Below are 22,159 nucleotides of genomic sequence, written 5' to 3' on the forward strand. Positions count from 1 at the left end.
TAGGAGAAAGAGCAGACCGGGGATAGACTGTGACGTGTGGGTTAGGTTAGGAGAAAGAGCAGACCGGCGATAGACTGTGACGTGTGGGTTAGGTTAGGAGAAAGAGCAGACCGGCGATAGACTGTGACGTGTGGGTTAGGTTAGGTTAGGTTAGGAGAAAGAGCAGACCGGCGATAGACTGTGACGTGTGGGTTAGGTTAGGTTAGGAGAAAGAGCAGACCGGCGATAGACTGTGACGTGTGGGTTAGGTTAGGTTAGGAGAAAGAGCAGACCGGCGATAGACTGTGACGTGTGGGTTAGGTTAGGAGAAAGAGCAGACCGGCGATAGACTGTGACGTGTGGGTTAGGTTAGGTTAGGTTAGGAGAAAGAGCAGACCGGCGATAGACTGTGACGTGTGGGTTAGGTTAGGTTAGGAGAAAGAGCAGACCGGCGATAGACTGTGACGTGTGAGTTAGGTTAGGTTAGGAGAAAGAGCAGACCGGCGATAGACTGTGACTTTCCCTCCACCGACAGTAGCGCACAGAATCTAATTATTTGGGTGATGATGAAAACAAAAATATGTGAAATTTCATAAATTCATGGAAACTTCTGACGTGAATGTAATATTTTACTTAAATATGTAAATTATTAATAATTATGTGATTGAAAATCCGAATATCAACTAGAGAAAATATTCATTGTATCGAAAGGAAATGATAGAGAATAAAAACAACACGTTTTTGAGAGAAAACTGCAAAATATGAACACTTGCCATTGTAAAATAGAATAACGGGCTACATTTGATTTGTTTGCCCATGTTCATGATATAAGATGCTATATACATAAAGAGAAAACTAACCTTGTCCCTTTTAGATATATTGTCTATAAAATAAAATGCTCCTGGGATTAAATAGTTTTTCAGTGTTTGTCGAAAAGTTCTGATGTTTATTTCCTAATTTAATGTTTTTATGTACCAAGTTGAATAAAGCTTATAAAAGTTAAACAGCATGCAGTACCACTATGTTTACTTTGGAATGTTTGAATATTATCAAATAATATACCAAATGATGTATTTGTCAATGAAAATATTTATTGCAGAGGAGGTAAGAATAGCGAACGGAAGACAGAATTATACTTTACTGAAGGCCCTCCACAAATGTTTCTGGCTAGAATTTTATAGCATCGGTATCTTGAAATTCATTGCAGACTGCGCTGGATTTGCTGGACCGATGCTATTGAACAAGTTAGTTGGGTTCATTGAAGATAAGACTGAAGATATTAAATGGGGATATGTCTATGCTGCCGGGCTTGTACTAACTACTGCGATAGGTATGAATTCAGCAAGAAATGTGTATTCAATATTGTTTCTTATTTGTTATAATCTGATGTAAACCAATTTGCAATGCTCCGTTTCATTCATTAGATTTCATCATCACTTTTTTTTGGAAATACGAACCTCTTGTTTTTCTTCATCGATTTTTGTAGCCACTGTGGTAACCAATTATTACCATGAAAAAAGTAGAGGTCCGTATTTAAAAAATAAAGTTGATAGATACCTGTGTGTTTGCTATATTACAGTACAACAATTGTTTCCTGTCATCCAACTCGTGCTAAGAATCGTGTGACTTCAATCCCTAAATCGCAAGTGGTTCACGAAAAAACTTATTACTAACCTGATTTTTTGTTTCAGCTGCACTGTGTGATAGTCATTTCAATTTCCGCATGGGAATAATCGGTTTGAGAATGCGCGGAGCCATAGTCACGACAATATACAAAAAAACTTTGTCAGTTAGTTCCACTCTGTTAACATCGGAACTATCGGTCGGCGAAGTAGTCAATTTTATGTCGACTGACACCGATCGAATCGTGAATTCTTGTCCAAGCTTCCATGCTTTGTGGAGCATTCCGTTTCAGGTAAGTGTACATATTGAAAATAACACTTCACTTGATGTGCTTCAAGTATTTTCATCGCGCTTTCAACAACCTGTATGTTTGTAACGCTTCTTTCCCGTTTGAATGCTTGGGATCTGTATTTGACCGAATTATCTAAATTATTACGTCGTCTATTTGCGGGCAGATGGCGCTGTATGTAACTAGCATTTATTGCTTGATCTATTCGCGGGCAGATGGCGCTGTACGTAACTATCAATTATTGGTTGATCTATTCGCGGGCAGATGGCGGTGTGCGTAACCTCCTTGATAGGTTCTTTTGAAAATCAAAATAAAAAACATATTTTAAGAATTATAAGTGTTGGCGAAATTTACCCGTGATTTAGTACAGAAAAAAGTTTTGAACGAAACGGAAGATACATTTTAAAATCTAATTCGATTATTTGAAAGCAAACCAGAATATGGATTTCAACAATGAAAATGTAAAACAATGTAAATTGTACACCTAAAAAATTCAGTTACTTAAATATTTCAAAAAATCGAAAAATATAAAAAACTAAAAGTTAAAAAACTAAGAAACACGCTTTTATAGCATATGAAACTAAAAAGTAAAAAATAAATATAGTTTTAAAAAACTAAAAAATACGCTTTTAAAGAACATCGAACTAAAATGTTGAAATTTTTTTTTTAAATAAGCTTAAAACAATAACGAATGAAATATATTAGTATTATTGTGAAAAAAGCGTATTTTCTCAATAGATAGATAGATAGATTATCTTTATTAGTTCTTTGGTACAAAGACCCTTACGGGTGTAGAACATGTCAATGTATAAAGGAGTATGATAAAAATTACAAAAAGTAACAAAACAAAAAAATTTAAAATTAAAAAAAAATGAAAAAAAAAATATATATATAAATAAACACATTGCATTTCAGACAAACATATAGTACAATAATAACATTGTAAAAGTGTACAAAACAGTCAGACAAAGAATATAAACAGGCAGACAATTCAAAGTCTATCAGCGAAATATTCTTCTACCGAATAATAAGCGTTTGATAAAAGCATGATATTTAGTTCCTTTTTCATTTTTCTAACAGGCAAGTTTTTGATGGAATCAGATATTTTGTTATAAATATTAATCACAGAAAAAGGAACATTTTTCTGTACAAAAGAAAAACGTGTCATTAAGTTGAGAAGACTGTTATTATTGCGGGTATTATGAGAGTGATTCCTACAAAAATTTCAAATAATGACATGTTTTCTTTAACAAAAATAACACATTCATACACATAATACTTGTAAGAGTAAGAATTCTCTTTTCAATAAATATTTCCCTGCAACTCTCTGTTTTAGGTAGATTGAAAATTTTTCTCAAACATTGTTTTTGTAGATTGAATATTCGCTGAGTTTCCACAGACATTCCCCAAAGGATGATACCATATCTAATGCGACTTTCAACGTATCCATAATATGCCAGTAGTGCTGCATTTTGAGAAATATTTTGTGATAAAACTTTCAAAGCAAAACAGTATCTTGATAAAGTTGTTGCCATATTATTTATAAGACTCTTCCAGTTCAATTTTGAGTCGATTGTTAAGCCCAGAAAAGACAATTGAGGAGAAGATTCCAACATTGTTGATCCATTACCGAGATTACAAACACTACTAGTCCCATTTCGTGTAAACGTTATGGCATGCGTTTTATTGGTATTCAATTTCAGATTATGGGCTAGAAAGTAGTCTTCTAGCAGGTTTAGGAAGGAAAAGATAATGGTTTTTTCAGAAGAAGCATCATCTGAACTAAAAATCACAGAGCAATCATCAGCATATTGCACCATAAATTCATTCACAGCGTCTGATACGTTATTAGTATATAATATATAGAGTAAAGGACCCAAGATTGGCTCTTGGGGTACCCCTCTGATTAAGCACCCGTCGCTTTTTTCACAACACTAGTATTTTTCGTTAGTCATTGTTTTAAGATTATTTAAAAACTTTTAACTTTTTAGTTCGATGTTTTTTGAAAGCGTGTTTTGTAGTGTTTTAAAACTATATTTAATTAAAAAAAACATTATTTGAATGTATGTGTCCTTCTTGAATTACACAAAAAAAATATTGAACATAATTTTCTTGTACAACTCAACCAGGTGATTACTATTATTTATCTTTATCTTTTTCAGCTTGGTGTCACCTTATATTTATTATACACACAAGTTGGTCTAGCCTTCCTTGCAGGACTAGTATTTAGTATCATACTAATTCCCATAAACAAAGTCATAGCCAACAAAATCGGTCAGTTGAGCACCAAACTGATGGAACAAAAAGATTCTAGAGTTAAAATTATTACTGAGGTTTTGAGGGGTATCAAAGCCATCAAACTGTACGTTTGGGAACAACATTTTATCCGGCAAATAACAAGTAAGTGACTTTTGAAATGTCATCCATGTGATAATTCTTCGCGATAGTGTTTCTTGTAATGTAGCATTGTTATTTTCAATATTCACCTACTAGTAATATTGATTTTCAAAGAGTATGAACTCTCGTGGTCGGCGGTGAGTGTGCTATTTTCCAGGTTTAACGCATGACGTTTCTTCTACAACTGCGGTGGGCATTATTAAAGGCGATGAGGCGACACACAAAGTGTTGTGGTCGTGCTCAAAGCAAATACTACAGAATTGGTTTGGGTCACAGGTTTTATTCCATTGGGCTGCTTGTCTAATTATTTCAACAGTCGAAACAACATATTTATGTGAACCATTTTATTCCACTTTAAAATTCGTGAAATCCAAACACCATACAATATCAACTAACTAGCATCTCAAAGAATTACCACCACCAATTATTCATAAAATTTTAAAGAATTATCAAGAGAATTTTCATTTATGTATAATATAATTTCTGAGTTCTTTGTCGATCACATAGATGGCGCGGTGGTTCGTATGCACTGTACGTACACCTGTGTTATCTTATGAGTGTACTGATTTGTGTCTCGATTGTTTGCTTTTTCTTCGTAGGAGTCAGAGATCAAGAATTAAAGTATCTGAAAGGACGAAAATACCTTGATGCTCTCTGTGTCTACTTTTGGGCAACTACGCCAGTGATAATTTCTATTTTGACCTTCTCCACATACGTTCTGATGGGAAATCAACTGACAGCTGCTACAGTTTTCACCAGCATGGCCCTTTTGAACATGCTCATAAGTCCTCTGAATGCTTTTCCGTGGGTGCTGAATGGAATGACGGAGGCATGGGTGTCCATAAAAAGAATACAAAAATTATTAGATGTGAGTAAAAATCGTTTGAACTGTGAGTGTATCTGTACTTTTTGTAGAAACCAGAACAATAATATCCGGTAATTTAATTTTTCACAGCTTCAGGATTTAGATTTGGAAAAGTACTATGAATCCAACCTGATAGATCATCAAAACGATAATTCTGAATTTTGTATTTCAAATGGAAGTTTTCGTTGGCGGAAAGACTTGAGCCCTGCTGAAAAAACGAAGTTGCACGCCTTCAGTGAAGGAAAATCACTCAAAGGGAAGGGCAAAGGAAAAAAATCTCCATTTTATAGGGACAAAAGAAATGTTTCGGAAGGGATGGCTACAGGAACTGATGAAAGTCGTGTGTTCAGACTCAGTGGCATAAACATCAGGATCAAGAAGGTGTGTACATTTTCAATCAGCTAATATACAGGGTACATCGCTAAGAAATATTCAGGGAACTGGTATGATTCGAAAACTGAAAACTATTGTGTTAATTTTAGAGGATACAATATCAGAAGAAAGTAATTGAATAATTGAAGAAGTCATTTATAAATATTAGTCTAATTTCATTAATTAATATACAGGGCGGGTCATCAAAAACTTGACATGGAGGTTTAGGGTACTAATCTTGCAAATCCGAAAAAACACTCAGACAGGTCGATTTTTATTGGGAGGGTGACAGTTTTTCCCCATTTACAGCGTCATCACTTCAACCCCGGAGCAGAGGGCTGAACAACCCTTGGAATTTTAATAGGGAACTGGGGGCGAGTTGCACATCGTTTGAAAGATAATAATAATAATAATATGTCTTTATGTAAAAATACAAATGGAATAGACAAAAATAAAATAAAACAGACTACAGGAACAATAACAAAAACAAAGAAAAAAACTTCCAGTATATGGTGAATAGGCGGAGTATCAGCCAAGGCTGTTTTTCAACTCAACCTGGGAGAAACTATAGATAAATAATATGAACACAAGTCGAGTTAACAATATCAAAAAATTTCAGTTATTGCTTTACTTTTTTTTTTTTTTTAACCTTGGGAGCTGTCTGACTTGTCCATTTAATCCAAGTCTCCAGGAAACACTGCAGCCTCTTGGGCTTATTGCTTTACTTTAGAAAATTCATTTTAGAAATGCCAAGGTCGGGAACGGACAAGAGGCTAATGAGATAAATAAGTCTTCAGTCTTTTTTTAAAGTTTACGGTGGTGTATGATCGAAATTCACAGGGTAGTTGATTATAATATTTGGGTGCATTATACAAGAAGCAGCGGGTGAAGAAGGAAGATTTGTGTTTGGGGATGAAGAACTGAACTGTTCCTTGTAGTAAAACTGTTAATCGTAGAGAATGTTTTAAGCTTCTTGGTGTTGGTAAGAAGGTGTAGAGTTCTAAGTTTCTCAACACTTAACCATCCTGATTCTTGCATTGCTGGGGATATATAGTCATATTTCTGAATACCAAACGAGAAACGTAGACAGCTATTCTGAATACGCTGTAGTCGGAGAACATCCAATTGTTTTAAAGCAGGTCCATAAATATTGTTACAATAGGAAATTTTTGACATAATTAGAGACTCGCATAGTCTAAGTTTTAAGTTTGTGTTGAGCAACTCACGATTAGGAAAAAGATGTCTGAAAACGTTATAAGAAGATTGGTTCAGATAGCTGACATGTTTAGTAAAGCTAAGATCCAGATCAAACCACAATCCTAAATTTTTTATCTCGTCCACGGAGGGAAGTATACCGTTTTCGATGCGAACTGTAAAGGTAGAGTTGGTGAGTCTCTGTTCTTCTTAGCTCCGAACATCATTATTGCGGATTTGTCTGAATTGACCTTGAGCTTATGGGCAGTAGAAATGTTAACGATGGCTTGGAAATCGTTATTAATATGCGACAGAGCAGATGTAGACTCGCCAGCCGAAAAAGAGAAATATAACTGCGTGTCGTCTGCGTAGTGATGTATATTGCATTTTTTCACGGACAGATAAAAGTCACAAATATACAGATTAAAAAGCAAGGGCCCAGGGATAGATCCTTGTGGCACTCCCTTTAATACCGGCAGAGCATATGAAATAACTTTATCCACAACAACTCTTTGAGTTGTTGCTTTCCGAGAAAGCAGTGTCTCTCTTAGATCTTGGTGTCAGATCTTGGAATTCTCTAAACAATGGTGTAGGTATGTTTTTTTAAAATTTGGACGTATTTAAAAGAATTCTTTCTGATAATCAAGTTTTTCAATATTGTTAATAGCAACAAATTGTTGTACGCCACTGCTCAGTTGGAATGTATTTGGAACTCTTTCATTTGTTTCTTACGCTACTTTTTTGTTAATTTTTTAGTTCTTCTCTGATGAAAGAGGACTATTACAATTGAGAAATGGTTAAAAATGCTGTTTTTGTTTCTCATTTTTATGTTAAAAGTGATATCTACATGATTACTAGTAGTGAGTGCCGTAAATTGTTGCTGAAGAAACAATGGTTTACACAACTGCAGAGAGGGTTGAGTTGGTTGAACCGTACTATGAAAATAGTCGTTGTGCTGCGAGAGCCGCTGAACTGTTCAATCAACAACATGGGAATAATGTGTCGCGACAGTATGTTTTCGATGTAATTGTAAAATTTCGCGTAACTGTATCTGTAGCAAATAAAAAACGGCAAATCGAACCACCAGTAACAAATGAGGCGACATAAGTGGCAATTCTGAGCCATGTTGAGCTTGACCATACTTTGAGCACAAGAAAGTTAGCATTTGTTTCCGGGGTGTCACGAACTAGCATTCGGCATACTTTAAAAACCCACAAAATGCATCCTTACAAGATTTTAAATTAACGCAAGAACTGAATCAAGACGATTTCGATCGACGCTTGCAATTTTGCGAGTTGATAAGTGAACGAGCGGTGCAAAAACCACATTTTGTTTTCGACATTTTCTTCAGTGATGAATGTTTTTTTTTTTCTGAATGGCACAGTTAATTGTCGCGATTGGGTTGATTCAAATCCTCACATTTTTCATGAAGTTCATACTCAACGTCCACAAAAATTAAAAGTATGGGCTGGAATTTTTGGTGACCGTATTGTTGGCCCATTGTTTTTAGAAGGCAATTTAACCGGACAAATATATCTGGAGCTTCTGAAAGATACTATTAATCCCCTTCTCACTGATATTATTGAAAATGAGCAAAATTATCGGGAAGATCTGTAAATACTTCAACAAGATGGAGCTCCTCCGCACTATGCTCTGCCAGTTCGGCAGTATTTAGATCAGATTTTTCCGGATCACCGGAGTGGGAGGCGGAGCACTATCGAATGGCCACCTCGATCACCAGACCTTTCGCCGTTAGATTTCTTTCTGTGGGGTCATTTGAAAAGCAGAATTTACTCTACTTCTCCTGCGTCACTAGAAGATTTACGGCAACGAATCACAAATGAATGTCGCCAAATCACTCCAGAAATACTCCACAATGTTCGAGAACGTTTCCAGCAAAATCTCTATTATTGCAAGGAAGCTGGAGGTGCCCATTTTGAGTAGGCTAATATGAGAATAAAGTAAGTAACTTTAATATGGTTCGTCCAAATTAAAAAAAATGTACACCGTTGTGTAAGTGTTCATAACCCTACGAGATTACCATGTGTAGACTTGAATTTGAATAGCCCTGTATATACATACGAGGGTGGTCCCACAAGTACCCGGACTGACCTACAGATGGCGGTAGTTTGAAAAATATCACTGTATTAGGAAGTACGCAAGAGATGAACATGTTGTGATTCATTTTCAAAATATTTATTTTTTATGCCAAACAGTATAACAATAATGTATTCTTATTCATTACTTTGACTTTTGGTATTCAGGGTGAGTTTGTCGGAATCGTGGGTCCAGTTGGCAGTGGCAAATCCACTTTTCTGTCTGCTCTGCTTGGAGAACTGCCCAAGGATTCAGGAAGTATTGCTGTGAGAGAAATCGACTCAGGTGAGTACTATAGTTTGCCTCATCCTGAATGAAATTAAATGCTTTTCGTATTCGAGGGTTTGGATTCGTTACTCAACAACCCTGGGTTCAGAGGGGCACCATTAGAGAAAACATTCTCTTCGGAAGATCTTACGATGACACCAAATATAAAGCAGTTCTATTCGCTTGTGGTCTCAGCGATGATATTCACATGCTTCCTGCTGGTGATATGACAGGTATGATTCAGTTGGATTATTCATTTTTTCCATTATCAAAATATTGATTGCTGTAGTTGTCTTGTTAAAGGGATATAATGACATTTTTTTAAAATGTTTTTCTTGTGTGACTGTTGACCTTGGAAGTTGTCCTCGTGAAAGTGGCAAATACTACATCTGATCTACAACAGGAAAACTTACCCTTAACCCTACCCAAGGCTTAAAAAAACCAATTAATATTCAAAGAAACATTTTGGTTGCAAAATTTCAGTTGTTTAAGTAAAAGTTTACAAAACCGAAACACGTGTTTCACTTACTGAAATGTACCTAATTTGTGCTTCATATAGGGTATTTCATTAGACCTCTGTGGTTTGTGGTTTATTTGCGTATAACTGCAACTTAAGACAACGTCACAAGAAAAAGTCCAATAGGATCAAATCGCACGATCTTGGTGGCCTGGCCTACGTCGTTCTCAAGGAAATATGTACCAAGCCCAAAATCCACACCAAACAATGACTTTTTCGGCATGCAGTGGCGCTTTTGGAACTCATGTGGATTGGTATTGTCCCAACTTCGACAATTTTGTTTTTTCAAGTACTCATTCATCCAGAAGTGAGCCTCATCGCTGAAGATGATTTTTCGATGAAAATTAGGGCCAGTTGCCAACTGCTCCAGAACCCATTCAGCGAGCCCACGTCGTTGTATATGGTCGTTTATCGTCAGTTCCTGGGTCAGTTGAATTTTGTACGGATGCAGACCCAAGTCACGACGCAAAATTCGCCAAATTGTGGTCTGCGACAGGCCGAGTTCTTGTGAGTGACGCCCCGCCTGCCTCTCATAGAAAACGGCCACATCCATCACATTGCGAATATTCCTCTCGGTGGGACGATTATGGCGACCATAAATGAACGAAGCGCGCGGTACGTTGCACTAACGAAACACTAATTTTGATAAAACAATTTTATCATTTGTACGTGTTGTTGAATGCTATATCCGTCCATGGTGATTTGATAGAACAAACTGCATAAATGACAGCTAATTTGAGAGATGTAGCTTCAGTAAGATGGCTGTCGTCGTGTTTGGAATTCCCTGTTGGAAGACGCTATATAATTCAGCAAAGTTATTTGAAACAATAACGACAAAACTTCATTTTAGATAGATCACGAGTATATTACAGTAGAATTCATATATAACGACTCCGCATATAACGACTATCCGTTTACAGCGGATATGTTTTCTCAAGTTTAGTTTCATATTTAGTTATTGAGAAAATATATCGTTCATTGCGACTCCGGTTTAAGCGACCAACCGCTTATAGCGACTGTTTTTTATGATAATCCATCCGGATAAAACGTCGCGCAATGTTTTATTTACACAATCTGCGCACCAATACCTCGGCGCACTCCCTCTTCTTAGGTGCCTCTATTGAGAGGTACTACTAACAATAATAATAATAATGATAATAATAATAATATGCTTTATTATCATAAGACATAATCTTGTAGACAAAGCTAGGGTAGTACATACTTAAAAAATTGCAATACATACCAACTGAAATTAAAATAAAAATATAAATGGTGCATGGGTACAAACTATGTTTAAATGGAGGATATAAAAGATATGTATGTATAAGAGAGTAAAAGTCAAGTTTATAAAAGAGTAGACATAAAAACTAACAACTTAAGAGCTACTTGATAAGTAAAGATAAAAATATGCGTGAGTAAGTCAAAAACTATCGTTAAAATATCCATCCAAAGTATAATAGGGTGTATAAGATAGAAATTATTTGACTAACTTCCTGAATTGGAAGTCATTTATATTGACTGATCTTATGTCCATAGGCAAATGATTGTACATTTTTCCACCGTTGTAAAATATGGAGTCTCTGGTAATGTTTTTGCTTGGCACAGTGAGTTTCAGAGTGTGTCTACAGTTTCTCGGGTGTTATAATGGGAAGAGGATGAAGCAAAATTTAATATACACTTATTTATTAAACACACAGATTCCAGTATAAATAATGCAGTTCCCGTTAGAATATTATGTTTTTTTAAGAAGGTTCTACAGGAGTCTCTTGGTTTAAGGTTTCCTATATACCTTATTGCCCTTTTCTGTAAAATTAGTAAACTTTCGAATGAAGTAGGACTGCATGCTCCCCAAAACGGTATTCCGTAGTGTAAGTGAGAATCTATGAGGACAAAGTACGCCATCTTTGCAGTGGTGAACGCCAATTATTTATAAATTACTCCAACCGCATAACAGCCAGAGGAGACTTTTCTAGTGAGTTCTTTAACATGATGCACAAATTTTAAATTCTGGTCAATGAAAACTCCTAGAAATATAGTGTTTAGTTTAGATTCCAGTGATCTGTCTTCAAAAGAAAGTTCGTTGATTGAGCATCTAAATGATAATAAATTTGTTTTAGTTAAGTTGAAAGATAAAATGTTTGAACCACACCAATCTTTAACTTTTTTCAAGTCGGCAGAGATTATTTTGTGCAACTCGCAAGCTTTTTTATTATTCCAAAGTATGGTAGTGTCATCTGCAAATAAGGTGAAATATTAAGCTTGGTGAGGTCATAAATATGTAATAAGAAAAGAATGGGACCTAACACAGAACCTTGTGGAACTCCAGAATTAATTTCCCTTTTTGAAAGTTGAGTTGTTTTGACCATTCAGCCATCGCAAAGAAGTTTGGCGTATCGCATTCTACAATATCCACAATTAAAAAGAATGAAGATAAGATCGAGTCGCTGGTTCATGCCAATGTTTTGAAATGCAAACGTGTAAGGACTTCTACTTATGAGCATTTGCATAAGGCTATCGCTACTTGTGAGGAACCATCTGATGAAAATATTATGGACAATATAATTGCCAACGACGCAAATAGCAAAGATAATGACTGCAATGGTGACGAACTAGAGAAGATTTATCCAACCTTGAGTGTGTCTAAAGCTCTGAAAGCTGCGGAAACCCTCAATGTGTTGGTTCGGACTAACTTGGATGGTGATGTTATGAAAACAATGATGTCGCGAATTCATAATGTTCGAAATTCTTACTACCAAACAAAAGTTTGTCAAAAAACAAACTCAAATAACAGACTGTCTACGTTAGTAACACAGTTTTTTCGTGCATTGCGTATGTATGTTGTCTCTTTGTATTACAGTAAACAATGAAAGTACATATGCTTGTACATGAGGATATTTGAGAATTATTAAAATAAAGCATATGTGATTCCTATAAAATGTTTTATTCACCTATCGATCAGCAATCCGAACAGCCAAATGAAAGACTAATGAACTAATGTACACTTTACTACCACAAAATGAATCCGTTTTGTGAGTCATCCGGTTAATACGACATAGAGTATCCTGTCCCTTGAAGGTCGTTATATCCGGATTCTACTGTATTTGACTTGTGGATCTTATCCAAAACATTATATTGGTCAGACGGGAAGAACCGTTTCCGAAAGAATGAAAGAGCATAGGAGTAGTTTCTTCAATATGAAGAGCAATTTTCCATCTGCAAACCATCTTTTGGCAGAGGGATATGAATTCAACTACGAATTTTTTTCCTCTGTTAAAATTGTTTTCTAATGAGTAAATTAGTTTAGTTTATTACATGTCTATTTAATGTGTTGGTAAAATTTCTGTTATAATGTTTGAGTTTTTAATTAGTTCTGACTCTGGTAAAACTATTGTTTTTAAGTAGGTAGAAGGTAATATAATTCGAATTGTAATAGGTATTATATAAGGCACAAATTAGGTAGAATTCAGTTAGTATGAACACGCGTAAGGAAGCTATTGTATAATGGAACACGTGTTCTGGTTCTGTAAACAATTCAGTGAAAATCTAACAAGAATGGGTTCCTTGAATATGTTATGGATTTTCATCAAGTATCAGCCAATTCTATCTCATATTTCACTCGTTATTCATCTTGTTATGTATCACTCGTTATATTTGATGTTTCAGGTATTGGAGACAGTGGAAACACGTTATCAGGAGGTCAAAAAGCTCGTGTAGCGTTAGCTCGAGCTGTTTATCAAGATAAGTCGGTTTATCTTTTGGATGATATCCTCTCAGCTGTTGATGTCAAAGTGGCAAAGCATATCTTTCAGCACTGCATCATGGGGTTACTCAGAGATAAAACAATAGTAATATGCACACACCACTTGAGGTTTTTAATTCGTGCTGATAGAATTGGACTATTAGAAAATGGCACTTTCAAAATGATAGGTTAGTAAATGCTTTGTACGGAACAATGAATGCTGATAACTCAAATTTATTATGAATCCAGTTTGCATCATTTCACGAGTTTGTATCTCATAACACTAGTTCAAATCCAGTGAAAACAACTCACCCACCAGAACTACAGACATCAGGACGTGTGTTTTACTGTTGGCAAAATGTCAAGAGAAAGTGATCTATAGTACAACTCCATAATAGTTGGCACTGGATTCTCAGAAATATTATTGCATTAAAACAAAAAAAATTGTGGTCAAGGTTGTGATTCTACAGTGTCACCGATAAAGTCCGCATCAAATGGGAAACTTTTTTATTTATCGTTTTATGTGAAATTTGATTTTGGCAGTAGATTTTGCTTAAGAAATGATGTCAAATGGCGTCTACAAAATAGGTCACGTGATTTCCTTAACCTGTCAAAATTGACATTTAAAAAAAGAAACATCGAAAAATGACATTATTCTCCAAAATATCCAAAAATATCAAAGGATAAAAACATTTTCTTTTGTAATTTTATACCCACACACCAAGTTTCAAACCCATAATAAGTATTTTATATTTTCACTATTTTTCCGCACTCCTGCTTTTTCTACTTATCAAAATTTAAGCACACCTGTACTAAATCATTTATTTTAACTAAACTCGTCACCGAATTTCTTTTTTTGTAATATAATAATATTTTAAGAGCCTCTTTGATGTTAAAAACAAATTTTGAAAAATAAAAGTTGTCAAACTTGATGCAAAGTTCATCTAGTTTCAACGGGGCTTTCGAAACTATACAGTACTTGAGTTTTTTAATGAGCAAATGGCCTCACAATATGAATTAGAACAAAACGGAACATTAGGAAACAATATCTTAGAGTGTTTATTGTTTTTTTAACAAAAAATAGAAGTGGAATTTAATCTTAATTAAAAGGAACTGAAAATAAACATGTACCTATACCTAATAGCAAAAAAACACGAAAAAAAGACTCACGACATTAAATGCACTACATTTCTGTATGTCTTCCATCGCGTTCTATGCAGATAATTGTCCTTCTTGATACATCTTTTATTGAGTTGCTGATACTCACAGGGTTTATGTTTAAAATAGAGTTTCTAATAACAGTTTCTAGGTGATTCACGTCACGAAAAGGTCTTTGTTTATAAACGATTTGTTTTAAGTAACCCCACAAGAAAAAATCTAGTGTGGTTAAATCTGGCGACCTAGGCGGCCATATTTGCTCCATATTTCGCCCAATAACTTTGCCCCTAAACATTTCTAATAGTTTCTCTTTGACTTGTCTTGAACTATGAATAGGAGCCCCGTCACATTGATACCACAGACTGTGTCTTATTTCAACCGGCATATTGTCCACTATATCACTGATCTCAGTATTTAGAAATTGCAAATAATCCTGAGATGTTAAATTGTGTCTAAAAAAGAATGGTCCCATTACCTGATTATTTAAAACACCGCACCACACATTTGTTTTAAATGAATATTGGTCCCGACATTCTATCACAAAATGAGGATTTTCCTGAGCCCACCACCTACAATTCTGGGAACTGACTACGCCGTTCGATGTGAAGGTAGCTTCGTCGGTCCATAGGATTTTGTAAGGAAATTTTCTGTTTAATTCTACTTCTCCTTGGTACCAGAAAGAGAAATCTAGTCCTTTAAGGTATTTATAAATTTGGGTTCGTAGGGTTTGAATTTATTTTTATGTAAAATTGCTCTTACGCTTTCTCTTTTAACGCCAGTTCTATCTACAATATTGGTAATACTTGATTTTCCCTGTTCGATAACATCCAGGCAGACAGCCAACTGAACCTCATCATTATTGCGTAATGGATTATGACGTTTTTTAAAAGTATTTCCAACTGAACCAGTTAGTTTAAATTTTTTTAAAATCCTACCCACAGTGGATTGCTGTACATGTCTACCAGGATGTCTTGCGTTAAAAATATCAGCCACTTGTCGATGCAATGTGTTTTCACCACAAATTAGCACAATTTCAATTTTTTCTTGTAAAGATAACATATTATTTTAATTTTCATACATTACATTGAACTAACGGGCATTAATTTATTCAGTGACAGTGACGTTTTCTAAAACACATTATGTAGTTTCATATTTTTTCACAGCCTACCCAGTTTTTTTAAATTAGTGTTGTTAGCGGAGTAGGTAAATGTAAATACTATGAGTTTTTTTCTTTTATTGAATGGGCTTCAAGAATCACGAAATGATGTTTCCTAATGTTCCGTTTTGTTCTAATTCATATTGTGAGGCCATTTGCTCATTAAAAAACTCAAGTACTGTATAGTTTTGAAAGCCCCGTTGAAACTAGATGATCTTTGCATCAAGTTTGACAACTTTTATTTTTCAAAATTTGTTTTTAACATCAAAGAGGCTCTTAAAATATTATTATATTACAAAAAAAGAAATTCGGTGACGAGTTTAGTTAAAATAAATGATTTAGTACAGGTGTGCTTAAATTTTGATAAGTAGAAAAAGCAGGAGTGCGGAAAAATAGTGAAAATATAAAATACTTATTATGGGTTTGAAACTTGGTGTGTGGGTATAAAATTACAAAAGAAAATGTTTTTATCCTTTGATATTTTTGGATATTTTGGAGAATAATGTCATTTTTCGATGTTTCTTTTTTTAAATGTCAATTTTGACAGGTTAAGGAAATCACGTGACCTATTTTGTAGACGCCATTTGACATCATTTCTTAAGCAAAATCTACTGCCAAAATCAAATTTCACATAAAACGATAAATAAAAAAGTTTCCCATTTGATGCGGACTTTATCGGTGACACTGTATATATTTTATCATCATTTTTCGTCATCTGTTTAGTATAATTTCAGTACGCCACTGTAAGAGACAGATTTAGGCAAAAACGTCAGTCATTTTTGAGAATTCAGTGCCTACTATTTTGGAATCGTAATATAGTTCTGGTGTTTTCTACTTATCAAAACATTGGTCTGAATTTTGAAAGCACATTGGAAAATAATTCCATGAAAATCGAAAGATAAGTAGATGAGTACTATTCTGATCATTCCCGATTTGATTTCAGTCTAAGAGCCACTGGGAAACAACTGTTTCAGCCTGTTGCTGTAAAGATAAAATCATTTTGGAAAAATATTAGACAAAAACTTAGTAGGCTACTGCCGAACGAGATTGAAAATTCCATATTTTGGCTTATATACTCCATTTTTTCGTTTCATTACATGATAACTGAACTAACAATAATTAGAGGGGTACCACAAGGATCAATTCTAGGTCCATTGCTGTACATTCTCTATACCAATGAACTACAAATGGACAACAACTTAAACACTATACAATTTGCTGATGACACAACCGTTATCCTTGAAGAACAAAATGGAGATGACTTGGAAAGAAATGTGTTCGATGCTTTAAGTACCCTGGAAGCTTGGTTTGCACAAAATCACCTAAAGCTGAACCCTAATAAAACACAGGCAATCAAATTCTCACAGTCAGCTGAAAATGATTATTCTTTTTCGGATGGTAAATCAACAATAACAACTAGTAAAAGTTCAAAATTCCTGGGAATTGAGCTAGATTTTAGACTGGATTGGAAATCTCATCTGGATACTTTGTCAGAAAATGTTGCAAGGCATTGCTATGCCCTAAGAGTCATCACTAAAACAATAAATGTTCAAGCGTCAATGTCTGTCTATTATGCACAAGTCCACTCAAGACTTAAATACAGCTTAATTTTTTGGGGTGCATCTGTGAACGTTAAAAAAATTTTTTCACTTCAAAAACGTTGCCTTAGAATTATTTATAAATCCAAACAAACTGATAGCTGTGAACCTTTATTCATAGAAAAGAAAGTACTGACCCTATACAGTCAGTATATTCTTGACAGCATAATCTTTATTAAAAGCAATCCAAAGCTTTTTAACGACTTTGATAAAGCACACATCTACCCAACAAGAAATAAAGCAGATTTGGTTACTAATATTCCTAATTTTACTTATATTCAGAAAAATATACCGTATACTCTAATAAAAATCTATAACAAACTTCCAAATGCACTAAAAAGCCTCTCTAAAACAACACTCAAAAATAAACTTAAAAACTTTCTTCTAAATAGAGCATACCACTCAACTGATGAATATTTTAAAGATACCATCCCTTCAGATTTTACCTGCTAAAATGTCTCACATTTAATTGATTTCAATTTTTAAATGTTTTTAACTGTATATTTATTACACTGACATGTTCTACGCTCATCTGGGCATTTTACTTCATTGTAATTGAACAAATAATAAATAATAATAATAATAACAGCAACAACAATTTTCATTATCCGGCCTGGTATCACTAATGAGGTATCTGGCAGGTTGCTATGGTAATAGATTATGAATGCAATGCTCTGACATCATCTAGTCGCCCTTTTTGAAGTGAAAGCTGTAGCAAGATTCTGAAAGCGATTTCTCATTTGACTGTCAATGTCAAAGCTTAGTATTGTAGCAGACAGCCTTTGAGACGCTCATTTATCTTTGGAAACTCCCTATTTTAAAATAGATAAGGCTTTAGAATCAAAAAAATTAAAATTTACCAGCTATATTTTGGTGTTTGCATGACATTTATAAAATATGAATTTTAGGAAAGCCGGCTGATGTCTTGGGTAAGATCGATGACACTCTACCAATTGATTTGGAATTGGAAGACAGTATTCAATCCAGTTCCTTTTCGATATCGAATTCATTCAGGGATAGTGGAAAATTTTTAATTCAGGGAAATACCGAAGATAGGGACAGCATTTTACAGGAAGAATTCAGTGAGAAGGGAAGTTTGGAATTTAAAGTTTTTGCGTCTTACTGGAAAGGAATTGGACATTTGATCAGCTGTCTCATTCTTGTATCCATTACTTTGATGCAAGTTTCTAGGAATATGACTGACTGGTGAGTTATATAAGAGATATACACGGTGATTGCTCTGAAATTTCATTCAGAAATTAGGCTATTTTACCACTTTCCAAGGTTATACTAGAATTATTTTTTATGAAAAATCATGGACTCAAATCTAATGTTTATTTCCATTTTTAAACATGCACTTATGTTAACGTTTCTTAAGAAGTTCTCTGCAATGCTGGAACATCTCCGCGACGAACGAATTCTCCGTCTAGGATTTTGAACTCTTTTGATTACAGCGCAGATGATTCTCTATTTGCAATTGATCAAAGAACACTTTCAAATCGAAGCCAATTGTGAGACAGCTATTTCCTCGGTCTGTTGACCGTGATCTGCAGGTTTCACATCTAAAGTTTAGTCTACTACTGCAGACATTATCGAAGAAAAATGCTCCACTTGTTCTCGCAACATATTCTACATACTTTATGGTGAGGATCTTTGGTTTTCTCAATCGACAATGGGCGTGGCTCCGTTTCTAATTGGCCTCATACTTGCACAATTCAGTGGAGGTAGCCAGACTTCATTTATGTTAATTCACTTTTCCTTTCAGTTGTCTCTGTGACTCTGAATTTCTATCACCTCCTTAGATAGTCTTGGATAATACCTCTGAGTTCTATCAATCAAAAGAGAGGGATGATTGAAACGTTATTTGGGGGCCTGAGAGTATCCCCGAAAACCCTAATCATCTGGTATTCACTTTCAGAGAGAATGGATATAGAGAAACCAAATTTGGACGGGAAATACAATCCGAGAGAGAATGCCAGAGCCCAAGCACAACACATTTATGATTCAACAACAGGCAGCCCTGTTTCGACCAGTCATAGGTCTCGTCAGTGATGCCATACTGACGAGACCTATGACAACGCTGTCTGGTTTTGAATCATGAGTGTGTTTGTGAATGGTCTCTGGTTTTCAACGTGTTGCCTTGCAGTGAAAGCTGCAGTGAAAGACAAGGAACGAATCTCATCGGCGGTTGATGTCGAATCTTGGCTTTGCAACTGACCGCCTTGGAGAGTTTATCTTTGATATTCGAGGATTGAATTAGCTGTCGATCCCATAGATGGCGTATTACTTAGGGGAGATGTCATCTCCTTCATTACCTCGACGTCGCAATGTATCCTGTAATATTTTTGCATAGATAATGAACTTTTACTACTGCACTGCTTTTGAAAATCAACTATAGAGCATTTCTTTCGTTGCTTTGACAGTGTATGCCACAGTTGTAGACGAAACGTCAGGTAAAACCTGCAGGCCATGGCTAACAAACCCGAAAAATAGCTTTAACAAAGATTCTGTATCTGTATTTTGCAAACTACCAATTTTATGTATTACTTTTTCAGGTGGCTGGCTCGATGGGTTACAAATGCTGGTAATAATTCCACAAATTCAACCAATACAACTTATTCGGGCCTTCAGGTTGATCAACAAGATACCTTACTATTTACCAGCAGTGTTATGACAGATCACGACATTAATTCATATTTGAAAGTATACGTTGAATTCGCTTGTGTCAACACGTTATTCACCTTAATTCGATCGTTCATTTTTGCTTATGGAGGGGTGGTGGCTGCCGAAAAATTTCACAAGCTGTTGTTGAAATCGATTATGAAGGTGAGCAATATATTTTATTGTCGCATTAATAAATAATCCCGACGATCGTGAAGTGGGCTATTCAATAACGCCAGCTAGGACTGCTCTCTAGCGGAGTTGTTCTGCTTCACAACAATTCTCGGACTTGTTTTGGCGAAAACAAAGACGCAATTGGTGAAGTTTCTTTGGAATTACTGGATACTCCAACATATAACCCTGATTTAGCTTCATCAGATTTTCATCTGACAAAATGGTTTAGACTTTCACGGCTGAGGTTTTCAGTGTCATTGATTTTCGAGTTTGTAAGCTGTGGATTTTTGGAATTTCTTCCTGACGTTTCGCTGGCGCGAGTGGCTAGCTTCTTCAGAGTTTTAACCATCATGGCCTGCTGTCCGATGACTACCTTTTAGGCTTCGTAAAGCGTATTGTTGCCTTGACAGGTAATCAGTTGTATTTGTACCTGTATTTGTACCTGCACTTGAACCTGGAACATTAACAATCTTGCTGCCTGTTTTCCTTTTCGTTATTCTCGAATTCCTTAAAATGGGGTTTCATATTTGATTGAGGTTCACCACTTCTTCTTTTCTGTTAAAATTATCCGTTTGTTTGTGGATCTCTATTGCCTCCCGTACCAGTCGGCTATGGTATCCCTGGTTAGATGCAATTAGTTCTGTGTTTTCAAACAAAATTCTGTGGTCTTCTTCACTCAGTGCGTGGTCTGCCACAGCTGACTTGTTTGTTTGGCCTAGGCTGCAGCTCCTTTTATGCTCTTTCACTCTTGTTCCCATGGATCGTTTGGTGGTTCCGATATATACCTTTCTACAAGTGCACGAAATGCGATAGACCCCTGCTGCTGATAATGAGTCTCTTTTGTCTTTAGCCGACCTGAGGCTTTGTTGTATCTTCCTCGTGGGTTTGAAGACTGTTTCGATGTCGTGTTTATCTAATATTTTTCCAATTCTATCCGTGACCCTAGGGACAAACAGTAGATATGCGCGTGCAACCATCTGATCCTTTTTCTTTTTCTGAACCGTGTTGCCCTTTGGTCTCATGGCTCTTCTGGTCTTGGAGGCACTGTACCAGAACATCTGGAGAGGGAACTGAATTACCTGGAAGTAACCTTGAGATCGAATGGATACAGTGCCTCCGAGACCAGAAGAGCCATGAGACCGAAAGGCAACACGGTTCAGAAAGCGAAAAAGGATCAGATGGTTACACGCGCATATCTACCGTTTGTCCTTAGGGTCACGGATAGAATTGGAAAAATATTAGATAAACACGACATCGAAACAGTCTTCAAACCCACGAAGAAGATACAACAAAGCCTCAGGTCGGCTAAAGACAAAAGAGGCCCATTATCAGCAGCAGGGGTCTATCGCATTTTGTGCACTTATGGAAAGGTACATATCGGAACCACCTAACGATCCATGGGAACAAGACTAAAAGAGCATAAAAGGAACTGCAGCCTAGGCCAAACAAACAAGTCAGCTGTGGCAGAACACGCACTGAGTGAAGGAGACCACAGAATTTTGTTTGAAAACACAGAACTAATTGCCTCCAATCAGGGATACCATAGCCGACTGGTACGGGAGGCAATAGAGATCCACAAACACACGGAGAATTTTAACAGAAAAGAAGAAGCGCTGAACCTCAATCAAATATGGAACCCCATTTTAAGGAATTCGAGAATAACGAAAAGGAAAACAGGCAGCAAGATTGTTAATGTTCCAGGTTCAAGTGCAGGTACAAATACAGGTACAAATACAACTGATTACCTGTCAAGGCATAAATACGCTTCATGAAGCCTAAAGGGTAGTCATCGGACAGCAAGCCATGATGGTTAAACCTCTGAAAAAGCTAGCCACTCGCGCCAGCGAAACGTCAGGAAGAAATTCCAAAAATCCACGGTTTTCAAGCTCGAAAAGCAATGACACAGATTTTCATCTTTTTCCAACACTTGAGGAATTTCCTGAGGATCATAATGAAACATTGAAAAAAACAGTTACTAGCTGGTTTGAAAGACAGGAGGCAGAGTTTTATGCTGATAATAACAGGGTTAACTAAGTATGTTGAGACAAAGAAATAATAGAGGTGCTTATATCT

At 35.8% G+C, this 22,159-nt stretch overlaps 2 protein-coding genes across 3 annotated transcripts in view; one reads left to right on the top strand and one right to left on the bottom strand.

The window, feature by feature from the left end:
* LOC111503989 (serine protease Hayan) overlaps window positions 1-22,159 on the bottom strand; it is a 200,153-nt gene that overhangs the window by 33,341 nt on the left and 144,653 nt on the right. The gene's annotated exons all lie outside the window — the stretch shown is intronic.
* LOC111503985 (ATP-binding cassette sub-family C member 10) overlaps window positions 1-22,159 on the top strand; it is a 39,083-nt gene that overhangs the window by 5,125 nt on the left and 11,799 nt on the right. For both annotated transcript variants that reach the window (XM_074183244.1, XM_023158438.2), the window contains exons 4-13: window positions 1,079-1,309; window positions 1,671-1,894; window positions 4,054-4,291; window positions 4,888-5,156; window positions 5,244-5,534; window positions 8,984-9,101; window positions 9,158-9,316; window positions 13,264-13,527; window positions 18,160-18,457; window positions 19,807-20,077. In XM_074183244.1, the coding sequence (XP_074039345.1) occupies window positions 1,079-1,309; window positions 1,671-1,894; window positions 4,054-4,291; window positions 4,888-5,156; window positions 5,244-5,534; window positions 8,984-9,101; window positions 9,158-9,316; window positions 13,264-13,527; window positions 18,160-18,457; window positions 19,807-20,077 (2,363 nt within the window). The remainder of the gene's footprint in view (window positions 1-1,078; window positions 1,310-1,670; window positions 1,895-4,053; window positions 4,292-4,887; window positions 5,157-5,243; window positions 5,535-8,983; window positions 9,102-9,157; window positions 9,317-13,263; window positions 13,528-18,159; window positions 18,458-19,806; window positions 20,078-22,159) is intronic.

Source organism: Leptinotarsa decemlineata, unplaced genomic scaffold (genome assembly GCF_025532065.1).
Source record: "Leptinotarsa decemlineata unplaced genomic scaffold, Ldec_3_MD MMD2_tig00026336_RagTag_RagTag, whole genome shotgun sequence".
NCBI classification, from domain to species: domain Eukaryota; kingdom Metazoa; phylum Arthropoda; class Insecta; order Coleoptera; family Chrysomelidae; genus Leptinotarsa; species Leptinotarsa decemlineata.